Source organism: Callospermophilus lateralis, chromosome 10 (assembly GCF_048772815.1).
Source record: "Callospermophilus lateralis isolate mCalLat2 chromosome 10, mCalLat2.hap1, whole genome shotgun sequence".
Classification (NCBI taxonomy): domain Eukaryota; kingdom Metazoa; phylum Chordata; class Mammalia; order Rodentia; family Sciuridae; genus Callospermophilus; species Callospermophilus lateralis.
The window spans coordinates 29,777,584-29,798,267 of NC_135314.1; the positions used below are offsets into that span (position 1 = coordinate 29,777,584).

The window sequence follows — 20,684 nt, forward strand, 5'->3', positions numbered from 1 at the left end:
ATCATCCAGTGTTCTTAAAACAGAGAGCTAAATCTTTAACATGGTCTTGTGCATTATGCTCCCTGTCTTCTCAAACCATCCCTCACCCCCTCCCTCATTTCCTCAACCTGGCCTCATAAACATTCTTTTGGATCTTAAGTACACCATGCTCCATCTTACCTTTAGTTCTATGCACGCCATCCCTCAAAATCCCTCCCTTCCCCTATTTAATTCCTACTCACCCTTCAGATGTTAGCTCAAAATCCAATGTTTTTTTCAAGAAATAATCAGGTCTTCTATACTTCATAAATTTCATATATGTTCTAACTCTCAGTTTAACAAGAAGAAGCTATCAATGTTCGCTGTATGTCAGACCAAAACATTAGAAATTCTCTTAGCAAAGAAATAATTCAATATCCCAAATGTTCAAAGGTTGGAAAGTAAAGATTCAGGGGCTTTCTTAAAGCTGCTCATCAGGTAAGAAAAGAATTGGAAATTCAAGTATCTCCAGCTTTTAAAAATCTCGCTTTTCTTGTTACACTGCATTTTTTTTTTCAAGATTTAAACCTTACTTTAATGTAATTTTTGTTCTAATTTTTTTCCTCCAAATCAGTAATAAGTAATTTGAATGTATGATGTGCATAGTAATACATTAAATAAACACATACATAATGATTCCACTTATATAGACATATTTCATATGTACAAAAAAATTTTGTAGATTTAATAAATAACTCATGTTATATTTTATTTTCTCTTAGCAACAATGTCAAAAAAGCCAATTCCATCTTCAACATGTGATGTGATATAATCATTTAGGACAATCACTATAAACTTTCAGAATATATAGTCAAGAAATTAAGAATTAAAACTCAAGTGTCTCCAGCTTTTGAAATCCTTGTTTTTCACTGCACATTTAAAATACGCAGTCAAGAAATTAAGTATGCATGATTTAAGTTGACTATTTAATATAAAGACACATGGGAAATCATTTTTCTCATTTGTAAGATAATTCCCAAGTAAATGATTTGTAGACTACCATCCATGAAAGTTTCAAAAATCCAGCACAGGATTCATAATTTCACATTTATTCCCAAGATATGTAAATAAACCCAAAATTTTCATTTCTATCTAGCGATTGTGTACATGTTTTAGAGTAAAAAGCCTAAAAATGTGCCTCCTCTCTTTAACTAATAACCTAAAAAGTACAGTTGGAAATGACTACCATACACTAAGTTAACTTTTTAAAAGCACCTTTGTAAAATGGCCCATCTATCAGCTTTAATTGTGCAGTGCTCTAAATTCTCTCCTAATAACATCGACCACACAAAATAAATGTCCTAAAGCTAACATTAACAACCATTTATGGATTTTCCTATCCTCATAAATCTGTTATAAAGCAATTATTCAGCTATATTTTGTCTCATACCTATTTTAGTATTTTCTGCAGGTGTGTTTATTTTGGCACCTTATTTATCAAGTCATGAGAATTATAGTTTAAAAGCAAATTAAAGTGCTCATGATATTTTAATCAGTTTTTGTAAACTTTGGGTATGATATTTCAAAATGTTCATTTTCAATCTATGCAGAATCCTCTTAAAATAAAAATAATTACTTCAGATTTTTAAATTACTGAAATAAAGCTCAAAGGACACCAGATGCTAACATAATTATAAAGTTTAGTTATTTTAATGATGACCCGATGTTTAGAATATGCTGAAAAGATTTATTAAATCTACAAAAAATGAATGTAGTTAAAAATTATTTTTAACACTGCATAAATCTGTTGGAAAATAAAATCATGCCAAATAAATAATAAAATAGTTAATACATATGGATGAATAAAAATCCAATTTTCAATCATTTTATGTATAGAATTATCCAGGGTTTTCCATAACAAAAAGGCATCCTTAATATACTCTATATTATTCTCTTTATGATTATTGTCATTTAAATAATAATTTCTATTACTTGATGTCTGAACAATTTCAGATAAAATACAGCAAGATGAAATTAATTTAGGTTTATTTCTTTTACATTCAGTGATAAACAATTTCACATAATAATTCCATGTTTTAAAATTATGTGAGCTTGTTAGCAGAGAATCTAACATTTTAAAACAGTTATCTGTAAATGACTAGGGCAAAAACGTAATTTATTTCTCTGAATATCATTCTCAGGCCGAGTGATTCAGATTTTATAGATCCACACAACTCAATTACATATTTCCATGTTGACACCTTTATTTGATAATGTTGGCTGCTAAAGATGGTTGCTCAGTTATATATGTATATAACTGCCTCACAAGAAATCCCAATCCACTGTTATATAGAAGAATAAATCACAGTGAAGCTGAGACCATAATGGAAGGCCCGTGATGTACTATTTACTAGTGTGATTCTGTGTAATTACTTGTCACCGAATTATCTCATGTATCAATTATTTCTTCTACCTGACTGCTCTTCTTAGTTTTTCAAATATTTGCCCGGCACATACATTAAGAGAATGTTTCGAATTTTCTGTAGTAAGATCACCTGGTGAATGCTTTTTCTTTTGATTAATTTTTACAATTTATATCAGTGCATTTGAAATAACTGAAAGTAATCCAAAAACCTTTATATGAGTGAAAGAAATCTAAAAGGATATCACATCTTTAGTGATCATTTTGGTGGAAATTTTAAGTTATAAGAGCACAAGAAGTTCTCTACTACTGGAAAAAAATATGGCAAGTTATCACACGTCAAAATGATACTGGGACTCAATCAAACCAAATATATAAAACAAAAACAACCCAGCAGGAATGAAGCTCTGCATCCTATGTACACTACTGGATCAGAACAGTTAGGGAGGGAGCTATTCTCACAAATTATTCTCTTGTTAAATTCTGTGGTAGGACTTCATTAAACCTCTTGGCTGATGGCATTTTACTTTCTTTCAGTCTGCTCACAAAGAACTCAGCTGGCAATACTGAAACTTGAAACTTGAAAAGTTTCCATCACATATTGAGTTGTTTTTTTTTGGGGGGGGGGTTCTTTTTACAATCACAAACCTTTTTTCCTCATTCCCCCCTCTAAATTTCAGTTGAATTTTTCCAATCATCAGCTGAACTACGAAACAACCATGAGAAGAAAATAAAGGGCATAATAACAGCATAAAAATTCTAGAAGGGTGGCATTTTGAATTTGACTCTAGAATTCAGCATTAAGAGGAGCAATATATACAGGAGGAAGTAAGTATAGATATGTAATTACATGCATAATGTATGAATGCATGTAACTATCTTATATTCTCCATCCCATGAAGCACCTTGCCTTTCCTGATTATTGTCATTTGTCATGAAGAACCATCTCCTAAAAGATTCAGTTTGCGTATCTTGTCAGAGTCTGACAAAAGTATCACACACATAATCAAGGTTCTTAAAAGCATCAAGTGAAGCTTTGAAGGTCTTGTAATATGTATTTCTTCAAAATGTTGATGAACTCATGGTTTTGTAACCAGAATCATGGATTAGAGTAAACCTCATTGAACCTGCAAAAGGCCCCTTGACACTATTAGTTTTGGCTTTGACTCAAATAACCAGGTTAATGATCAGAAACTATGCACCATTACACTTTTCTCAAATCAGCAAGTTAAGGGAATGGTTCCAGCAAATGATTTAAATGAAGTATCCATCATTTTATTCCTTTTTATACCTAGAACTCCAAAATGTCATGTGACTCTTGTATAAAGATCTCATGTGCTGATAGAAAGTTAAACATGGTAAACTCTATTTATGGAAAGCACAAATTCACAAAATAAGCCTTCTTTTCCTGAGTTTGTTTGTTTGTTTGTTCGAGGTGTGTGTGATGCTGGGGATTGAACCCAGGGCCTTGTATATGTGAGGTAAGCACTCTACCAACTGAGCTATATCCCAGCCCCCAGAGTTTATTTTTTAATGAAAGTTTTTAAAAAGTTCATCCTATGCTACTGACAGTAAAGTCTACATGAAAGCTATAATGTTTTACATTTATTTAAATACTTAAAAATTTCACTTTAATTTTACTTAAATTTTTACTTAAAATTTTAAATTTTACATTCTAAAATAATTATCTAATAGGTCCATAAAAAGTCACATGTGCATATAAGATTTTCTATTATGTAACATTAATATGTATATTGATCATTTTCAAAGTTATTATTTTATACGTTAGAAAATGATCAAATTCAGAGATGCGTTAGAAAATTTATTTTAAGGAATTATGCCTGCTGATTCATTTCAAGACTAAATTATAAAGTAGTTATAGCTGGGCACCATCTACTCAAATTCAGTTGTCCCTCTGTAAATGTAGGGAATTGGTTCTATGAATCTTGTGGATACCAAAATCCGCATATTCTTAAGTCTTTTATACAAATGGTGTACTACTTGCATATGATAAATGAATGTCTTCCCCTGTACTTTAAATCAGTTCTAGATTATTTATAATACCTAATATTATGTAAATGTTATGTTAATAATTGTCATATTATATTGTTGAGAATAAAGATAAGAAAATTAGTTGGTATGCATTTAGTACAGATGAATTTCTCTTTTTGAATTTGCTTATATGGAAGGATGACTGTATTTTTAACTTCAGTTCACTCAATTGTTCTAATATTTGTATTATTTTTATGGAGTGAGGTGTGAAACATTTCAATATTATTCATTTTGTCAGGAAATTCAGCATCATCCAACATATCCAAAGAGATAATAATTATGTTAACTGTCTGAAAGAATCATGTAAATTGTCGATCTGTTTAATTAAAAAAAGTAAATATATGATTTGGTTTTCAAATATATATTAGATTCATAGAATTAATACAAAAAAGGAATTTTAACTAAATGCAGATTTCTTATTTTATATATCACTTGTCCAGTTTTGCTAAAGTGAACTAGAAAAGACAACTGACATTTTTGAACCACAGTCACAGATATTCTGTTATAATTTGTTGAAAAATATTTATTGTGTCTCTGTAAAAACTTAGGTAGATGTATAAAAAACTCAAACCTTAATTCTTTTACACAGCTAGTTGTAGGAAGCAAGGACAAAGGCAGATATAGTAAGATTCTGACACACACAACACACATCACTGAAATGACAATTTAAGTGCCTCACATAATGTACTAAGCATGGGATGTTTGTCAGTTCATCAATGTCTGCTAGCTATGAGAAACATTTTCACTCCCACGTGTTTTCTTTTCTTTTTGTTACTGGGGATGGAACACTGGGGCACTCAACGACTGAGTCACATCCCCAGCCCTTTTTTTTGTATTTTATTTAGATACAGGGTCTCCCTGAGCTGCTTAGGATCTCGCTGCTAAGTTGCTGAGGCTAGCTTTGAACTCGCAATCCTCCTGTCTCAGCCTCCTGAAACACCATTTTGCAGGTAGCCTGTTTCCAGAAGAGATTACTGTTTGAAACAGTACATTAGACAAAGAAGTTCTTGCCTCACCAATGTGGGAAGGCATTATCTAATCCAATGAAAGTCTGAATGGGAAAAGAAAAAGTGGAGGAAGGACAAATTTTCTCTCTGACCTGGAGGTGGGACATCCATCCTCCCCTGCTCTCAATCATCAGAACTCTAGGTTCTCAGATCTGTGGACTTGGACTGAATTGCACCTCCTGCTTTCCTGGTTCTCCAGCTTGCTGTGGGACTTTTCAGCACTGCTAATCATGTGAGCCCATTCTCTTAATTAGCTCTTTTATATATCCTACTGGTTCTATTTCTCTAAAAGAGATGCCTCTGAGATAGTAGAAAGCAATGAGACTAAGAAGGCAAAGGAAACCAAAGTGCGCCCCTAAGAAGCTCATATTCAAGCAGGGTAAACAGAAAAGCAATAAGGGCAGTTATAGCATCCAGAGGGTCTATGAATGTGCGCTGGGATGGACAATGTCTGAAAAGATTTCTGGAGAATGCTAATCTTCTCTGAGTCCAAGGAAAGTGTAATTAGCAAGTACAAGTGGTTCAGGCAGGGTTTGGGGCATTTTAGACCAAGGAGGCAACATAACAAAAAGAACTAAGTTACAGGGTAGGACATGCGTGAAACAAAATAGAAAATATAGTGTATCAGATTGAAGGGAGAAGTGAGAGAGGAGGCTAGCACCAGTACATATTGTGGATCTTATATAGAGAGAGGGAACCATGACCAAGTTTTATGGAAGGAACTACTATAACTAGATTGTGTTTTAGACAGATGTGTCTGTTATGGACAATAGATACAGCAAGATAAAAGCTAATTGTTTAGAGGTTAGCACTTTACAGACAGATGACAAAGATGTGAATAGGTGGAATGGTAAGAAGGGGAGAGAGCTAGTAAGAGCTCATAAATAGTGAAAAGCCAAAAGAAGTGGGACTCTGTGGCAATTAGGAGTAGGACATGGGAAAAGCAGGAGAGTAAAGGATGTCTCTTCTCCTCACACTGTCTGCTGGATATGTCTCTGCAGGCTACACTACCGACAACCAAAATGGAGGTTTTGCAAAATTCAGCTTTGAATGTCTGATCTTATCTTCACTGCATCACTACTACACTCTGTGAATTATACTTACAGCCTGGTTTAGAAGGGACTTAACATACGCACCTCTGACAGTTGCTTCTTGTTTTACTGAAAGCTATAATTACTCTTCAATTCCTAGTTCATTGGGATACTTAACAGGGGTCAATCATAAACTGTGGCACCCAAAATATTTCAGCAAAGCTCCCTGTTTGAATCATGTAGTTCACTACTAGCAAGGAAAGAAGCTCGAGGAAACATCCCATTAGTAGCAATTAAGTCAGCCAAAAGACAGCCCAGGTCTTTTTTCTGCCTTTGTGTCTCCCTCATTCCATGTCAATCTCATACTTTAAGGCTCAGCCTTCCAGCAGCTGTCACTGGCTAATCAATCCTAATGAGCAAGTGCTTTGCTCATTCATTATATGCTTGGCATAAATTCTTATGGGAAGCATAAGACAAAATAGCAATTCTACAGAGTAGAACAGAATGCACGTCCTTTTGATGACTCATTTTAACATTCTTACCATAGGTCAACAATAAATTTAAAGAGTTAACAATATAATTCAAACCATATTTAATAGTTTAAAAGCAGGTGATGAAATTGAGAGAATGGAGTAATTTCACATCAAGGGAATAAAAATTGGCAAGCACTATTTAAAGAAGGGCTGAGATTTCACAGAAATCCCATCCATCTGATCACAGAGCATGAACCGGCTTGGCAATGTTTGGCACTTGACTTTTCTTTCTTTCTTTCTTTCTTTTTTTTAACACAGCTTGCAGAAAGGGCAGAAAAACAACCATTCCTTGACCTTCAAAGAATAACTGGTCCCTGTGAGAAGTCTAGTGAGGAGTGTAGTGGGGTGTGAACGGAGATCTAAATGTATGACTTCCTGTGTCTAGTGGCCCAGTATTCAGGCCTCCAGGGAAACAGGAGGACTAAATGTCTTTTAGTTCCTTCTGTAAGAGAGATGAACAAAAATGGGATTAGATTTTCCTAATGGTCCAACTCAGGGAGATAAAAGGTGATGGCCTAGGAAATGGCTGGTGGGTGGAAGTCGGGTTCAGTTCAGTTTCCTGTGACGGATGGGACATGGCGATGAGAACATGATCATTCTGGTGATAGAGTCACAAATTCACTTTGGGAATAAAATTGTGACAGTAATAAGAGCCTCTTTATCTGTGAAGCTGCAAAGAGAGTGGAAAGATTAATAACGCCATCTAGTTTGCCCTTTTTAAGAAATGAGTTGCTGAAGCAAAGACTCATAAGGAATGTTTGAGGCTGAGGATAAAATTGGAAATGGGAGAAACTCAAAGTTGAAACTCTGTGTGGCTTTCTCTGCTATATTTCTTTGGGGATAGCACTCCCCAGAAAAGAAGTGATTTAAAAAGCCATCCATAGGATTGCTATTATGAGTAAATAATTTGTAAATTTTATGGGGTTTGTTATTAGTAATAATAAACAGAATAATGTTTCTTCCTTTATTTTTTGAAGTATTTTGAGATTGTATTCTCTATCCTTTTCCTCAAATCTACCTTTAAGAAAAGAAAAAAAGCACTCACTTTTTAAATTAATCATGAATGGATCCTGAAATAGCAAACTAATTTGACTATCCTGATTCCAAGAAGAAACTTGAGGCCCACACGACAAGCATCTAATAAAGAACTAATGGGTTTAGATTAAGACAGTAAAATAATATAAAACAAACCTGCAACCGGACTCAAACACCAATGGGAAGCATAAATTTTAGCAGGTTCAGTGACACAATGTTTAAAACCTTGGCAGGGTGCCTCTATGCATCTATTTTGTTCTGGTTAGATTTTTATGTTTTATAGGTATGTCACAACCTATAAAATTGTTATGAATACCACAATAAATATCTTTTTCCTTAAAACATGGGGGCTATTAGGCAATACGAAACACTAGTTCAAAAAATAAGTCATTCCTACCAAGCCAGCAATCCTAACACTTGTCCATTTGTGACACCAGAACTCAAATATAATAATATAACAAATCAAAAATTGTGGTGGGATATGTCTATAAAAAGTTACATCATTTTGTAAATTTTAGGTTCATAAAAAGCATGCTTGAGGGTGTGCAAGATGTTATACATCTGAGAGGAAAACAGTTGCAGACAAACATTAATTATAAATAAAATAACTGATGGTTAAATGATGGCTTACATTTATAGGCAGTTAATATTTGATAAGTCTAACAAATGAGTAAGCATAAACATTTCTGGTGTAATTAGTCCAAAATGGCATTTTATTTTTCTTTTCTTTTCTCTTTTTGTTTTGTTTGGTACTGAACCCAAGGGTGCTGAACCACTGATCTACATACCCAGCCCTTTTATTTTTGAAATTTGGAAACAGTCTCTTGCTAAGTAGTTGCCCATGTTGGTCTCAAACTTTGGATCCTCATAGCCTCAGCTCCCCAGTAGCTGGGATTACAGGCATGCAACACTGTGCCCAACTATTCCACTGTGCTTATTTGTTGTGTAATGAAGGTTATTCTTCTTCAATAGGTCAAATTACTCTAGACCTTTGAGTTTCATTCTAATAATGAGATTCAGAGACATACCAAAATTGATATGCAGGTTAAAGGCACCGGGATATTTTTATTGACTAAATATTTTCAGAGGCCAGGAGAAATATATGTTTACTCTGAAACCACCTAGTATCACCAAATTTTATTACAATTTGCCTATTTTCAAAGAAAAATAAAAATATTTTATACTAAATAGTCAATATTTTGATTTGTTTCAGATATTTGAGTTTGGTAGTTTGCTCTGTGCAAAGAAGTAACCCAGACATTGATGTGCTACTAAGAAAGTGTGATCTCATATTGCTCCCATGTTTTGGAGTGGTTAATTGAAGTTTCCAAATGGCTATGAAGATGAGTAATTAGTTTTTGAAGATAGTTACTCATGGATAATCTTCTTACTAGTCTCTGAATCATAAAAAAATGCACCTGTTTTATAGGAAGATAGATTGAGGGTTTGAGAACCTTAGAAATTGGAAAACAAGAGATAATGAAATAAAATTGAGGTCAAATGATTTTGGCTGAATGTTTTCCCACAACAATAATATACCACTGCACATAAAATGTAATTTTTAAATGATCTATATTCCCAAATAGCCATAATTTTCATTATTGAGTTATTTTGTAAAACTCATTTTAATTTTTAATGAGTCTACCACTATTTTAACAAAACTAGCAAAATCCAGCATATTTACTACAAAAGTCAATATTGATTTTTAACATGGAAATGCAATGATTTGTATTTGAGAAGAGTTTTTAATAATTTTTTGCCCAATAAATTGTCACTTATATGTTAGTATTTCAGATTTCTAAATTGCAATAGCAGAAGAACTATTAGAATGAGCTATTAGAACTATCTAGAATTAACTCAGAATTAGTATTTTTGTTACTCAATAATTATTAAAATCAAGCAATAGAACTATCAAAAATAAAAACACTCAGATGAGGACTGTGCTCCTTATTTATAAATCATTTACTCATAATAGACAATATGTTAAATATTAATATATAAATAATTTAACTCCTATAAAAATGCTGTGATATTGTATTACTATACATTTTACATAGGGGGAAACCAAGGCCTCAGTCACATACTTCTGAGTCACATAGTAGTAAACAGTACAAGAAGGATCCAACTAAATCCAGTCTGATGCTAATGTCAATGCTCTTAGCAACCATTCTTTATAGCAATTCTACTACATCTGGAAAGTCCCAAACTACAAAGAAATGTTTTAAAGTCCTTCATTCTTTCTGTCAGTTTATCTTATAACTCCTCATGCATGGGATTTGTGAACTTGCTTGCTTAAAAACAAAAATCAAAACAAGTTTCTGTGTCCTAACCCAGATCTTTGGAATGAGATTCTCCAGAGGCCATGTCTGATAATCTGCATACTTAACAAGAAACTTCAGATAATTTAGGAAATTCTGTCTGGTCCTAGATTTTACTGTGCTCTCTTTCTCCTCCCCCCCACTCCGCCCCTTTGGTATTAGGGATTGAACCTAGGGGTACTCTTCCAATGAGGTACATCCCTATTCCTTTTTATTTTTTATTTTGAGACAGGGTCTCCCTAAGTTGCCCAGGCTGTCCTCAAACTTAAATCTGCCTGCCTCAGCCTCCAAAGTCATTGTGATTACAGGTGTCAGAACCTTGTTCCCTTTATTTTCTTAATAAATTTTATTTCATATATTTAAAATATAAAACATGATATGCTAAGATACATATAGATAATAAATTGGGCCCCCTTCTTTGCTCTTTTGAATACAGATTTCCAGGAAGCATTGATCACAAATAGTGAGCTCCTCAATTTTGAGCCACAGGTACTTATTGCAGGCACCCAGGATCAGAGCTTTCAGCAGCTGCCAGAGTTTCCCGATTCCCTGTGCTGTTTCCACCACTCAAGCAGTATTTTTTAGACAAAGTGCCTACTAGATGTGTAATACAATACCAAGAACTGTGAAAAGTACCCACATTTAAAGGCCAAGAAAAACTCTAGGCCTAAGAAAGGAATACTTAAGTGTATCTTTATAGACAAGCATCTACAGAAGAGAAATTAGAACAAGATATAGTCCATGCTTGTGCAATTATGTCAAAATGGATTCTACTGTCATGTATAACTAAAAAGAACCAATAAGAAAGAGAAAATGATTCTCAAATCAAGGATCTTTTAAAGATGTTGAAATTAATTACTTCTGTAATGGGGGGGGGTGAAAATCAAATAACCACCCTTATTTAAGATAATTTTCCCCGTAAGTTCTAACTTCAGCATATAGTTTTATTGCCTTAACCCAATTCTCTGAATTAAGTACTCATTGGATAAGGGGTAAGGGGGTAGAAAGTTATTTTTAAATATATACTTACTCCAATAGTGTCTCTTTAAAAATGAACCACATATAGAACAAAGAAATAAAAACCAAATACTCTACTGAATTTCTTATTGTAATTGTTTCCTGCTACCAGAGGGATTCACTTGTGATGTAGTTTCCTTTGTAGTCACTAATATTTTCTACATTCTTCTCAAAGGAAGAAAAAAGACCTAACTTCTCAGGTTTCCTTTGAATGTTTTTTCTTAGTTATCTTTTGCAGTTGGGAATCATGTTACTTTCTTTAACATACTGTGTACATTATTCTAACATGTTAAAGACATTTTAGCAGTGATGCTAATGTGCATATTCTATTTTAATATTGAATCAAATAATATATTCTAAACTATATACAGATCCTTCATAAGTTTATAGCTAAATTCAGTTGAAATGAGAGCATCTGCATTCATCAAGTAGTTTCTGGATTTGATCATTTGTTCCCAATTTCCACTGAAATCCAGGCTTAGGGAGCAAGCATTCCATATGGATATCTTAAGGCTGAATTAGCTTTGGAGCTGAGTTTAAAATTGCAGGAGGAAACTCTATTTTGATTTCAATGTCTACTGCATGCATAGCAGAATGGCTATTATTTATAAAACATCAGGATACCAAGGTATGAAAACTTTAAAACATAAAGTGAAACATATTTCATTGACTGATGTGATAGACAATCAAGCTCCCTGTCACAATTGCCTAGAGACAGACACACCTTTTCATGTCCTATATTCATCCTGGCTACTTTTACTCCCTCTGAAGGGCTTTTGAACTTGGATTTGACATCTCTTAAATTTATGCTTTCTCTAAATGGAAAGGGGTTTTCTTTTCTTACAGTTTTAGCCTCACGTAGAGTTCAAGTCTAACTTAGATTAAAGAGAAGTAGTCTAGGCCTTAGAAATTCAATGTTTGTTCTTGATCTTTTTTTTTTTTCTTTTGTTTTTATGAGGTTGAGCTAAAAACCCCAAAGTGGGACATAATGGCTTTAGAGACAGGAAGGAAATATTCTTTATTCTTTCTTCTAGTGTAAAAAGCCCACAAGGCTCTTTTGTAGAAAGCCCGCAGTAGAAGCACTCCCTCAAAAGCCACCTTTTTCTTCTTAATAGCCTCGGAAGAGACAGTGTTGAGAAAGATGACAGCACCAGGCATTGCTAATGTTAGACCCAGAAACAAGCTAAGTGGTTTATGGCCAAAACCCTTGTTTACTACAGTCACTTGTCAAAATAGGGAATTTTTTCCACCAATAAAATGTTTTAAAGGTCATTGCCTCTCAAATTGCACAATAAACAAGTCATCACCAGAAAGGGAAAAAAAATTGTGGGAAATAATAATTTTGAAGTCAGAGAGAAAGGAGGAAAGTAATGATGAGGAAATGCCTGTATTGTGGATACCACAGAGGTAACAGAAACGTCTCTGACTTTCAAAAACTTGAAGTCTGCTGGGCGCAGTGGCACATGTCTGTAAAACATCTCAGTGGCTCAGGAGGCTGAAGTGAGAGGGTTGCAAATTCAAAGCCACCCTCAGCAATTTAGCAAGGCCCTACGCAACTTAGGGAAAATCTGTCTCAAAATTTTTTTTAAAAAATCTGGGGATGTAGCTCAGTGGTGAAGCGCTCCTGGGTTCAATCTCTGGTACTAAAACATCAAAATAAACCAAATAACCAAAATAACTATTAAAAAACAAACAAACAAACAACAACAACAACAAAAACTTGAAGCCTTTAAAGCCCTATCCACCATATAATAAGGAATGAAATTGACCAAATTATATTGTTATGTTGTGTGCACATAGGAATATAGGAATATGTAACAATGAATTCCACTGTTATGAAAAATTATAATGCACAATAAATACGTATGTATAAAAAAACAGCAAAATAATAAATCTTTATAAAAAATAGCAAAGTACAAATGCAAATCATTCATCCAACAAATATTGAATGTCTGTTAGATCACAGGAACTATGTGCTCAGAATAAAGATGGCAAAGTCCCTCTTGTACAGATGGATCTTAAATTCTAAAGGGCAATAGATCCATCCATGTTTATGCTATAAATCACACAGACCCTTGAAAGCACATCATCTGAAGTAATGAAGGTGTGTTTTCCTCCAAAGACAATGTTTTCACAGCAATAGCTGTCATGTAATTAAAGATTAGAAATATACTTTGTTTAAGGACCCAGAGAATAAAACACCATCTTCTCTGACCCAAGATAGAACTCTTCATAATTTTGAAAATGTAATTCATTCTTCTTTAATAAACACTTAGATAATATATAATAGTGCCCATAGGTAAAGCAATGCTTTCTTAAATATGTTTGACATAAAATTCTCTTCAAAATCAACATATTTCACATGATAAAACAACCACAATGAGGAGCTCCCCGGTGCCTACCTTGAACAGTCAGAGTGGCTGATGCTTCAGCTTTTCCAACCATATTTTCTGCAACACAAGTATATGATCCCATGTCACCAGCCATCACCTTCCGAATTTTCAAGGTATGATCATCTCGGATTTCATATCTGATATTACAGCAAAAACAGCATGGTTAAGGATTTTGTTCTTGAAAGATCCCATTTTTACCCTATGATGAATCCAGGCATCAAATCACATGCAACAATCCCTTCAGAAATTCAAAACAAAGTGATGTTCCTTTAAGTTAGCAGGCAGAAGAAATGAGCTTGTTTTCAATGCATATGAGCTAACATTAAAATATTTTCTTAAAAAATTTTTTTGAATAAAGTTAACATTTATACATCTATTTCCTCAAGCTGTGGTACTCACGCTAAAATTAAATGACACTGAAAATTAATTGAATTTTTTATCATGTGCTGGACTTTAAATGATCTATATAGATTTTACCTTCTTAAATTCTTATAACAATTTTATAAGATAAGTATTAACCTTATCTTCATTTTGTAGATGGGGAAACTGAGAAATAGGAAAGTGAGGTCACTTGGTCTTGTCCTCAAGGAATTTCATGGTGAGCTAAAATTTGAACTCAGATAGTCTCCTTCTAGAGTTCATTTGATTTGCCTAGACTTCCCTGCCCTTAAAATCAAGTGTCATGCTAACCCTCTTTTCTCTATATAAAATTTTCCTGAGTTATACTGTCTGGTATAGTTTATATATTGATAGACCAGATACTTCCCACACTCCAAGTAAATCCCCCATTCCTATTCCCAATTTACTAACAATTAGACATCACATTTCAAGGGAGCCTAATATTTAATATGTTCAATAATTCTTTTCTTCTCTTAACATAATCCTCCTCCTCCTTCTACCCTAATCTGCCTATCTTCCTTTATCAACTCTCTATATATCTAACTAGTCATCCAGTTTGCCACTGTAGTCTCAGAAATTTCTCTCCACTCTGTACATTATCTCCATCTCTCCAAGCTAAAAAATATACAACTCTGATGTGTACAACCAAATAATAGTGTCCCTATAAACGGCCTCTCCTCATAGTAATGAAACATACATCATGCTAACAAAATTATGTTATTCTAAAAAGTAATTCTGCTCATAATAATATTTCTTGACTCATCAATGTCATACAATATGATGTGAGATTTATTATTACACAAAGCCCCTGATGATATATCCCCAGTATTTCCAATATGATATCCATTACTTCTCACCACATATATTATGTGCTGGTGATGCTCAACTTTCTACCATTCAAAATATGTGGTGTTCTTTCTCACATTCATGTCTATGTTGTAAGGATCTTCTGTCTGGAACACAGGACTCTTTTTTTTTTCTTGCTTATCATATTGGTACATATTTTTGAAGACTGTGCTTACCTGTCCTATTCCATGGGAATTCTCTTTATTCTTTCCCCCTACAGTTGCATAGGTCTGCCTTTATGTCACAAAAGGGAATAATGATGTTATTCCATATCTACCCATATATGTGTCTTTTTGCAAGCTCCTCGAGAGCAGATGCTCTCTCTATGCCAATGTTGTAACCCCAACACCTAGCAGGTATTCAATGCATGCATGCTGACAGCCAGCTGGCAAACCCAAATGCTTTATTCCACTGTCTCATTCCCCAAAGCTTGGTATTTCCTGAATCGCTGCTCCTAGCCAACTTAAGGCCTTATCAGATACTCAGAAACTGTGACCTCTTCTACCATTCCTTGGTGACACATAGCTGAGGAAAGGAAAGTCTGATTTTTAATTAATTCATAATTCTGTCATTAATGCTGTATGTTTCTTCCTTTTCCTACCTGGCCATATACAAGAAGTTGATATTAAATGTGATTTGGCTGAGCAGGAAAGAAACTGTTTATAGAATACCATGTTTTACCAGGATTCCTTGTGCAAACCAGGGTCACCAAAGTATAATCCAACCCCAGAGAAAATGTGGAAACCTCCTGGTTCAAAGTATCTCTAGTATTCTATTCTGGCTCCTGATCAAGGAGTCTACAGATGCTCCTCAACCTTTGACGGGGATGTGTCTTTGTAAACCTATCATAAATTGAAATACCAAGAATACAAAACTGCATTTTGTTCACCTAGCCCACTGAAGACCCCCACTTGGCAACACAGTACACAGAGTATTGTTTCTTTCCCCTCCTGGTCACAAAGCCAGCTGAAAGCTATGGCTCACCACTGCAGCTAGCATACAGTATCATACCACATATCACAAGCCTGGGAAAGATCCAGATTTGAAGTATGGTGTCTACAGAGTGAATATAGCTTTCATACTGTCTTAAAGTAGAACATTTTAAATCAAACCTTAGCAGTCAAAGACCATCTATAGAGTTGACCATCTAACGGCACCTAGAGTCTGATGAGAAACAGAAATTCTAAGTCAATGAATCACATCATTAAATTCTGATCTGTACCTGGATTTGGGCAACTCTCCATCATCTTTCCTCCATCGAACTGTAGGCACAGGGTCTCCTCGGGCCTCACACTTAAATTCCGCACTGTCATCCACAGTCACTGCCAAGTTACTAGGTCTCTTCACAAAGGATGGTCTCTCTAAAATTAGAAAGAGCCATCTCAAGATAAAACACTTTAGATGTTCAGTGAGAAAAGATTTATAATTCAAAATATTGTTTAGAAAATAACTTCGCATACTTTGCAACTTCTAGAGACGTCTCCCCATCTTTAATATTTCCTTCTACTTCTTTTTCCACATCTTTGGCTATTTTATATCAGGCCACTTCACTTCTCTTTCTACCCCCAAAACAATGATATAAGAATATTTCTCCCTTATATAAAGATCATTTGTATTTTGATTAAATATCATTTCATTCTCCCTTCTACAAAAATATGACAAAAATAATGATGATAATAAGAAGAAGGCTGTTCAGTAGTAAGAAGATTAGATACAATGGCACTTACCTAAAACAGTGAGCTCTGCTACTTCACTCTCACGTTCCCCGACCATATTGGTCCCAACACAAACGTATTTGCCAGCATCACTTTTACGGGTGTAAGTAATCATTAGCTTTCCTCCTCGTATCTTAAAAAAAGAAAAAGTTTGACATATATACCATTAAAAGAATTTTAGCTATGGTTTTGTGGCAGGTCTTCATAAATGAATTCCACTCAAAGCTATATACCAAAGCCTAGTTATATCAAACAGCTGGTGTATACTGTTTGCTATATTTATAGGGAGTAACTTTAAACAGAGCAAATTCCAAAAATATAATATAAAAGGAAAACATGTTGCATTACCTACATTTCTTGTAAAATTTTTACATTCTGTCTAACTATGCTTGTGTTTCAAATCAACCGATTTTTTTCCTATAAATTAAGTGAAAAACCACAAAGGCATTGCTTGAATAACTTGATTAGCAAGTGCAAGAAAGAAAAAGGAGCCTTACTATCATATTAGTACATGTAATATGTAAATGTATTTAAGCAATAATTGATTTCAGGAAAGAATATTCTAATATTGTTGTATGTGTAAAAAAAATTCTCTAGTAAGTTTTCCTAAAGAAATATATCTTATTTTCTAAAATGTAGAAAAATATGCTATTTTCTTAAAAAAATTATATATATGTGTGTGCATATATATATTTTTCAAATATATTTATATATATGTAGATGTAGATGTATCTCTTTCCCAAGCAGTTTCCTGATAACCTAAGAGGCACAGACTGAACAGATACCAATCAATCACTTGGAAAGTCATGTTCAGGTATAGACTTGAACATTAATTGAATAATTACAAATATAAACAAACATCCAGTACAAAAGGTAGACTGAAGTCAAATATGAATTATGATTGGGATGCAGAAACTGGACTGGATTTATTTAATGTAATTTATTTAACGTTATACACTTTCAGTTGGGGAGTTGAGTTCAGTTACCCATGAATATCTATAATCTCCCAAACCCTGGAAAGGCTTTACAAGGATAACTTCTAGAATGTTTATTCATGAAAGTTTTAACCTCACATTTGCTCCTCTTTATGATGAGCAGATTAAACAAAGGAGAAAAGAAATATAGAAACAATGAAGGAGGATAGAAGAGAGGGAGAGAGGGAAGAAGGAAGGAAACATTCAAACACTTTTTTCATTATGCCTAATAGAGTTTATTGAAATCTCTACTTTATAAAAGTTTTACTGTTTTGGAAGGTCTGAATTATTTCAATGTAGAAAATCAAACTAAATATTTTGGTTGTATAAGAACAAACCAAATATTAACGGAGAGGCTTTAATTTCTGTGGTTTTAAAATTTAGTATTTTTTCAATAGTTTATAAACACATGATGAGATGCTCTAAGGTTACACTATAAATATCATCCTGGTATTTTTTTCTTTGCATTGTTCATTATCTATCCTTCATATGTGAAATAATACCTGCATACAATAATCATGAGATGTGTGTTGACTAGAAACTACTATTAGAGGTAAAATCTAGTTATTTATCCAATTTGATATATTTTATAAAGGTTTATATATGTTAAAATATACCAAAGTTTCCTTATCCATTCGTCTACTGAAGGGCATCTAGGTTGGTTCCACAATTTCACTATTGTGAATCGTTCTGCTATAAACATTGATATGGCTATGTCCCTGTAGTATGCTCTTCTAAGTCCTTTGGGTATAAACTGAGGAGTGGGAAAGCTGGGTGGAATAGGGGTTCCATTACAAATTTTCCGAGGAATCTCCATACTGCTTTCCAAATTGGCTGCACCAATTTTCAGTCCCACCAGCAATGAGTGTGCCTTTTCCCCCACATCCTCACCAACACTTTTTGTTGTTTGTATTCTTAATAGCTGCCATTCTGACTGGAGTGAGATGAAATCTTAGTTTGATTTGCATTTCTCTGATTGCTACAGATGTTGAACATTTTCTCATATATTTGTTGATCGATTGTATATCCTCTTCTGAGAAGTGTCTGTTCAGTTTCTTGGCCCCTTTATTGACTGGGTTTGATTTTTTGGTGTTAAGGTTTTTGAGTTCTTTATATACCCTAGAGATTAGTGCTCTGTCTGATGTGTGGAACACTACTCAGCATTAAAAGAGAATAAAATCATGGCATTTGCAGGTAAATGGACAAAGTTGGAGAATTCCAAGTGAACCAGGCCAATCCTAAAAAAAACAAAAGCCAAATGTTTTCTTTGATGTGAGGATGCTGATTCATAATGGTGATGGGGTAGGAGGAGCATGGGAGGAATGGAAGAACTTTAGATAGGGCAAAGGGGAGGAAGGGGAAAGAAAGGGGCAAAGGGGTAGGAATGATGGTGGAATGAGTTAGGCATCATTACCTTAAGTATATGTATGAAAACACGAACGGTGTGAAAATACTTTGTGTTCAATCAGTGACTTGAGAAATCGTGCTCTATGTGTGCATTATGAAAGGAATTGCATTCTGCCATCATGTGTAACAAATTATGATAAATAAATAATTAAAAAATAAATGTTAAAATATATAATCATAATTTCATTGCTTCCATATGTATTTAAATTTTTGAATAAATCAGGGAAGAAAATATATGTCACACTAAAAAGAAAAAAAATCTTCCAGAGCTAATTATTATTGATGTTTTTGTGATCTTTCTTTTTAGCTTTCTCTCTGCATGTATGTGTGCATATATACACATGCACACACATATATAAGTATTCACACGTAGTATATGCACACAAGCAATAAGATATGCATAAACATATATACCTATGAACATATGTACATATTAAAATTCTATTTTACTAAAATAGAATCATGTGGTCTTCTGTGACCTGAATTTTCAATGAAAATGAGGAGACTTTTACATTTTAATCGCTAAAAATATACAAAAGGTATTCAGCATTAATTTAAATGGCTACATAGTATTCATTGTATGGTTTTACATACTTTGTCAATTTTTTCCCCTACTGATAGATATTTAAAATGTTCCCAAGTTTCCTCTCATAAACAGCACTGAAGTCAGCATCAGCATTACATGTCTGTGTGTTTCCTATGTGTGCAATCATCTCAGAAAATCTTGAAGTAGGATTCTTAAATAAAATGAAAATCCAGCTTGAGACTCTTGGTTCTTGGTGCCACCTATTTTGTTTCAGGAGATGCTTTTGGTGTAAACATATCATTTTAAATATTGGTCTTTAGTGAAATCCCACAGTTAGACTGGCAGCAAATGTGTTATAATACTCTCATTTCTCACTAAAGGGATCAGCAGCTCAGCGAACTGCAACCTTACCTCCCACTCACCTCCACTGTGTTCATCATTACAACATGTTCTAATTGTGCTTTTAAATGTCAGATTTTCCTTCCTGACTGTGAATTACAAGGCAGAGGAGCATATCTAATTCCTCTTCATAGCCTCAGAACTTGTCACCATGCCTAGTAAACAGTAAGATTTTTCTGGGAGGAAAGTGACTTGTTTGATGTCACATAACAAGTTGGAACAGGGCTAAGATTCTAGGCAAGATATGGGTTTCTGGTTATGTGAGTTGGACAGATGAAAATACATGCACAGCCCACAATCCTGTTATCATCATTACTCTTTAATAAATTTGAGTTTAATAAACTTGAATGCTTGAGAGTCAGAACAATTTGAGTATCATAAAATCAAGACCTTCCAACGAAGACCCACTATCACCTTTCATCATGTACTTATTTTGTAACATTTACATAAACATTTCTAAATATTCTGAAGAAACAAACTCATTATAGCTAAAAGAAGAGTGAAAAAACCCAGTACTGAAAGAGAACGTAATTGATCTGAGATGTGGTCCTAGATGTACTTTTTTTAATATATATTTTTTTTTAGTTATAGTTGAACACAATACTTTTAGCTTCTTTCTCTGCCTCAAAATCTAACCTTCAATGTCCTAGTA

At 33.9% G+C, this 20,684-nt stretch overlaps 1 protein-coding gene across 1 annotated transcript in view; it reads right to left on the reverse strand.

Moving 5' to 3' along the window:
• Window positions 1-20,684, reverse strand: part of Robo1 (roundabout guidance receptor 1) — a 379,533-nt gene that overhangs the window by 90,731 nt on the left and 268,118 nt on the right. Inside the window, exons 4-6 of the mRNA XM_076868692.2 lie at window positions 16,739-16,859; window positions 16,234-16,372; window positions 13,776-13,903 (exon numbers count right to left, since the gene is read on the reverse strand). Coding sequence (XP_076724807.2) covers window positions 13,776-13,903; window positions 16,234-16,372; window positions 16,739-16,859 — 388 coding nt within the window. The remainder of the gene's footprint in view (window positions 1-13,775; window positions 13,904-16,233; window positions 16,373-16,738; window positions 16,860-20,684) is intronic.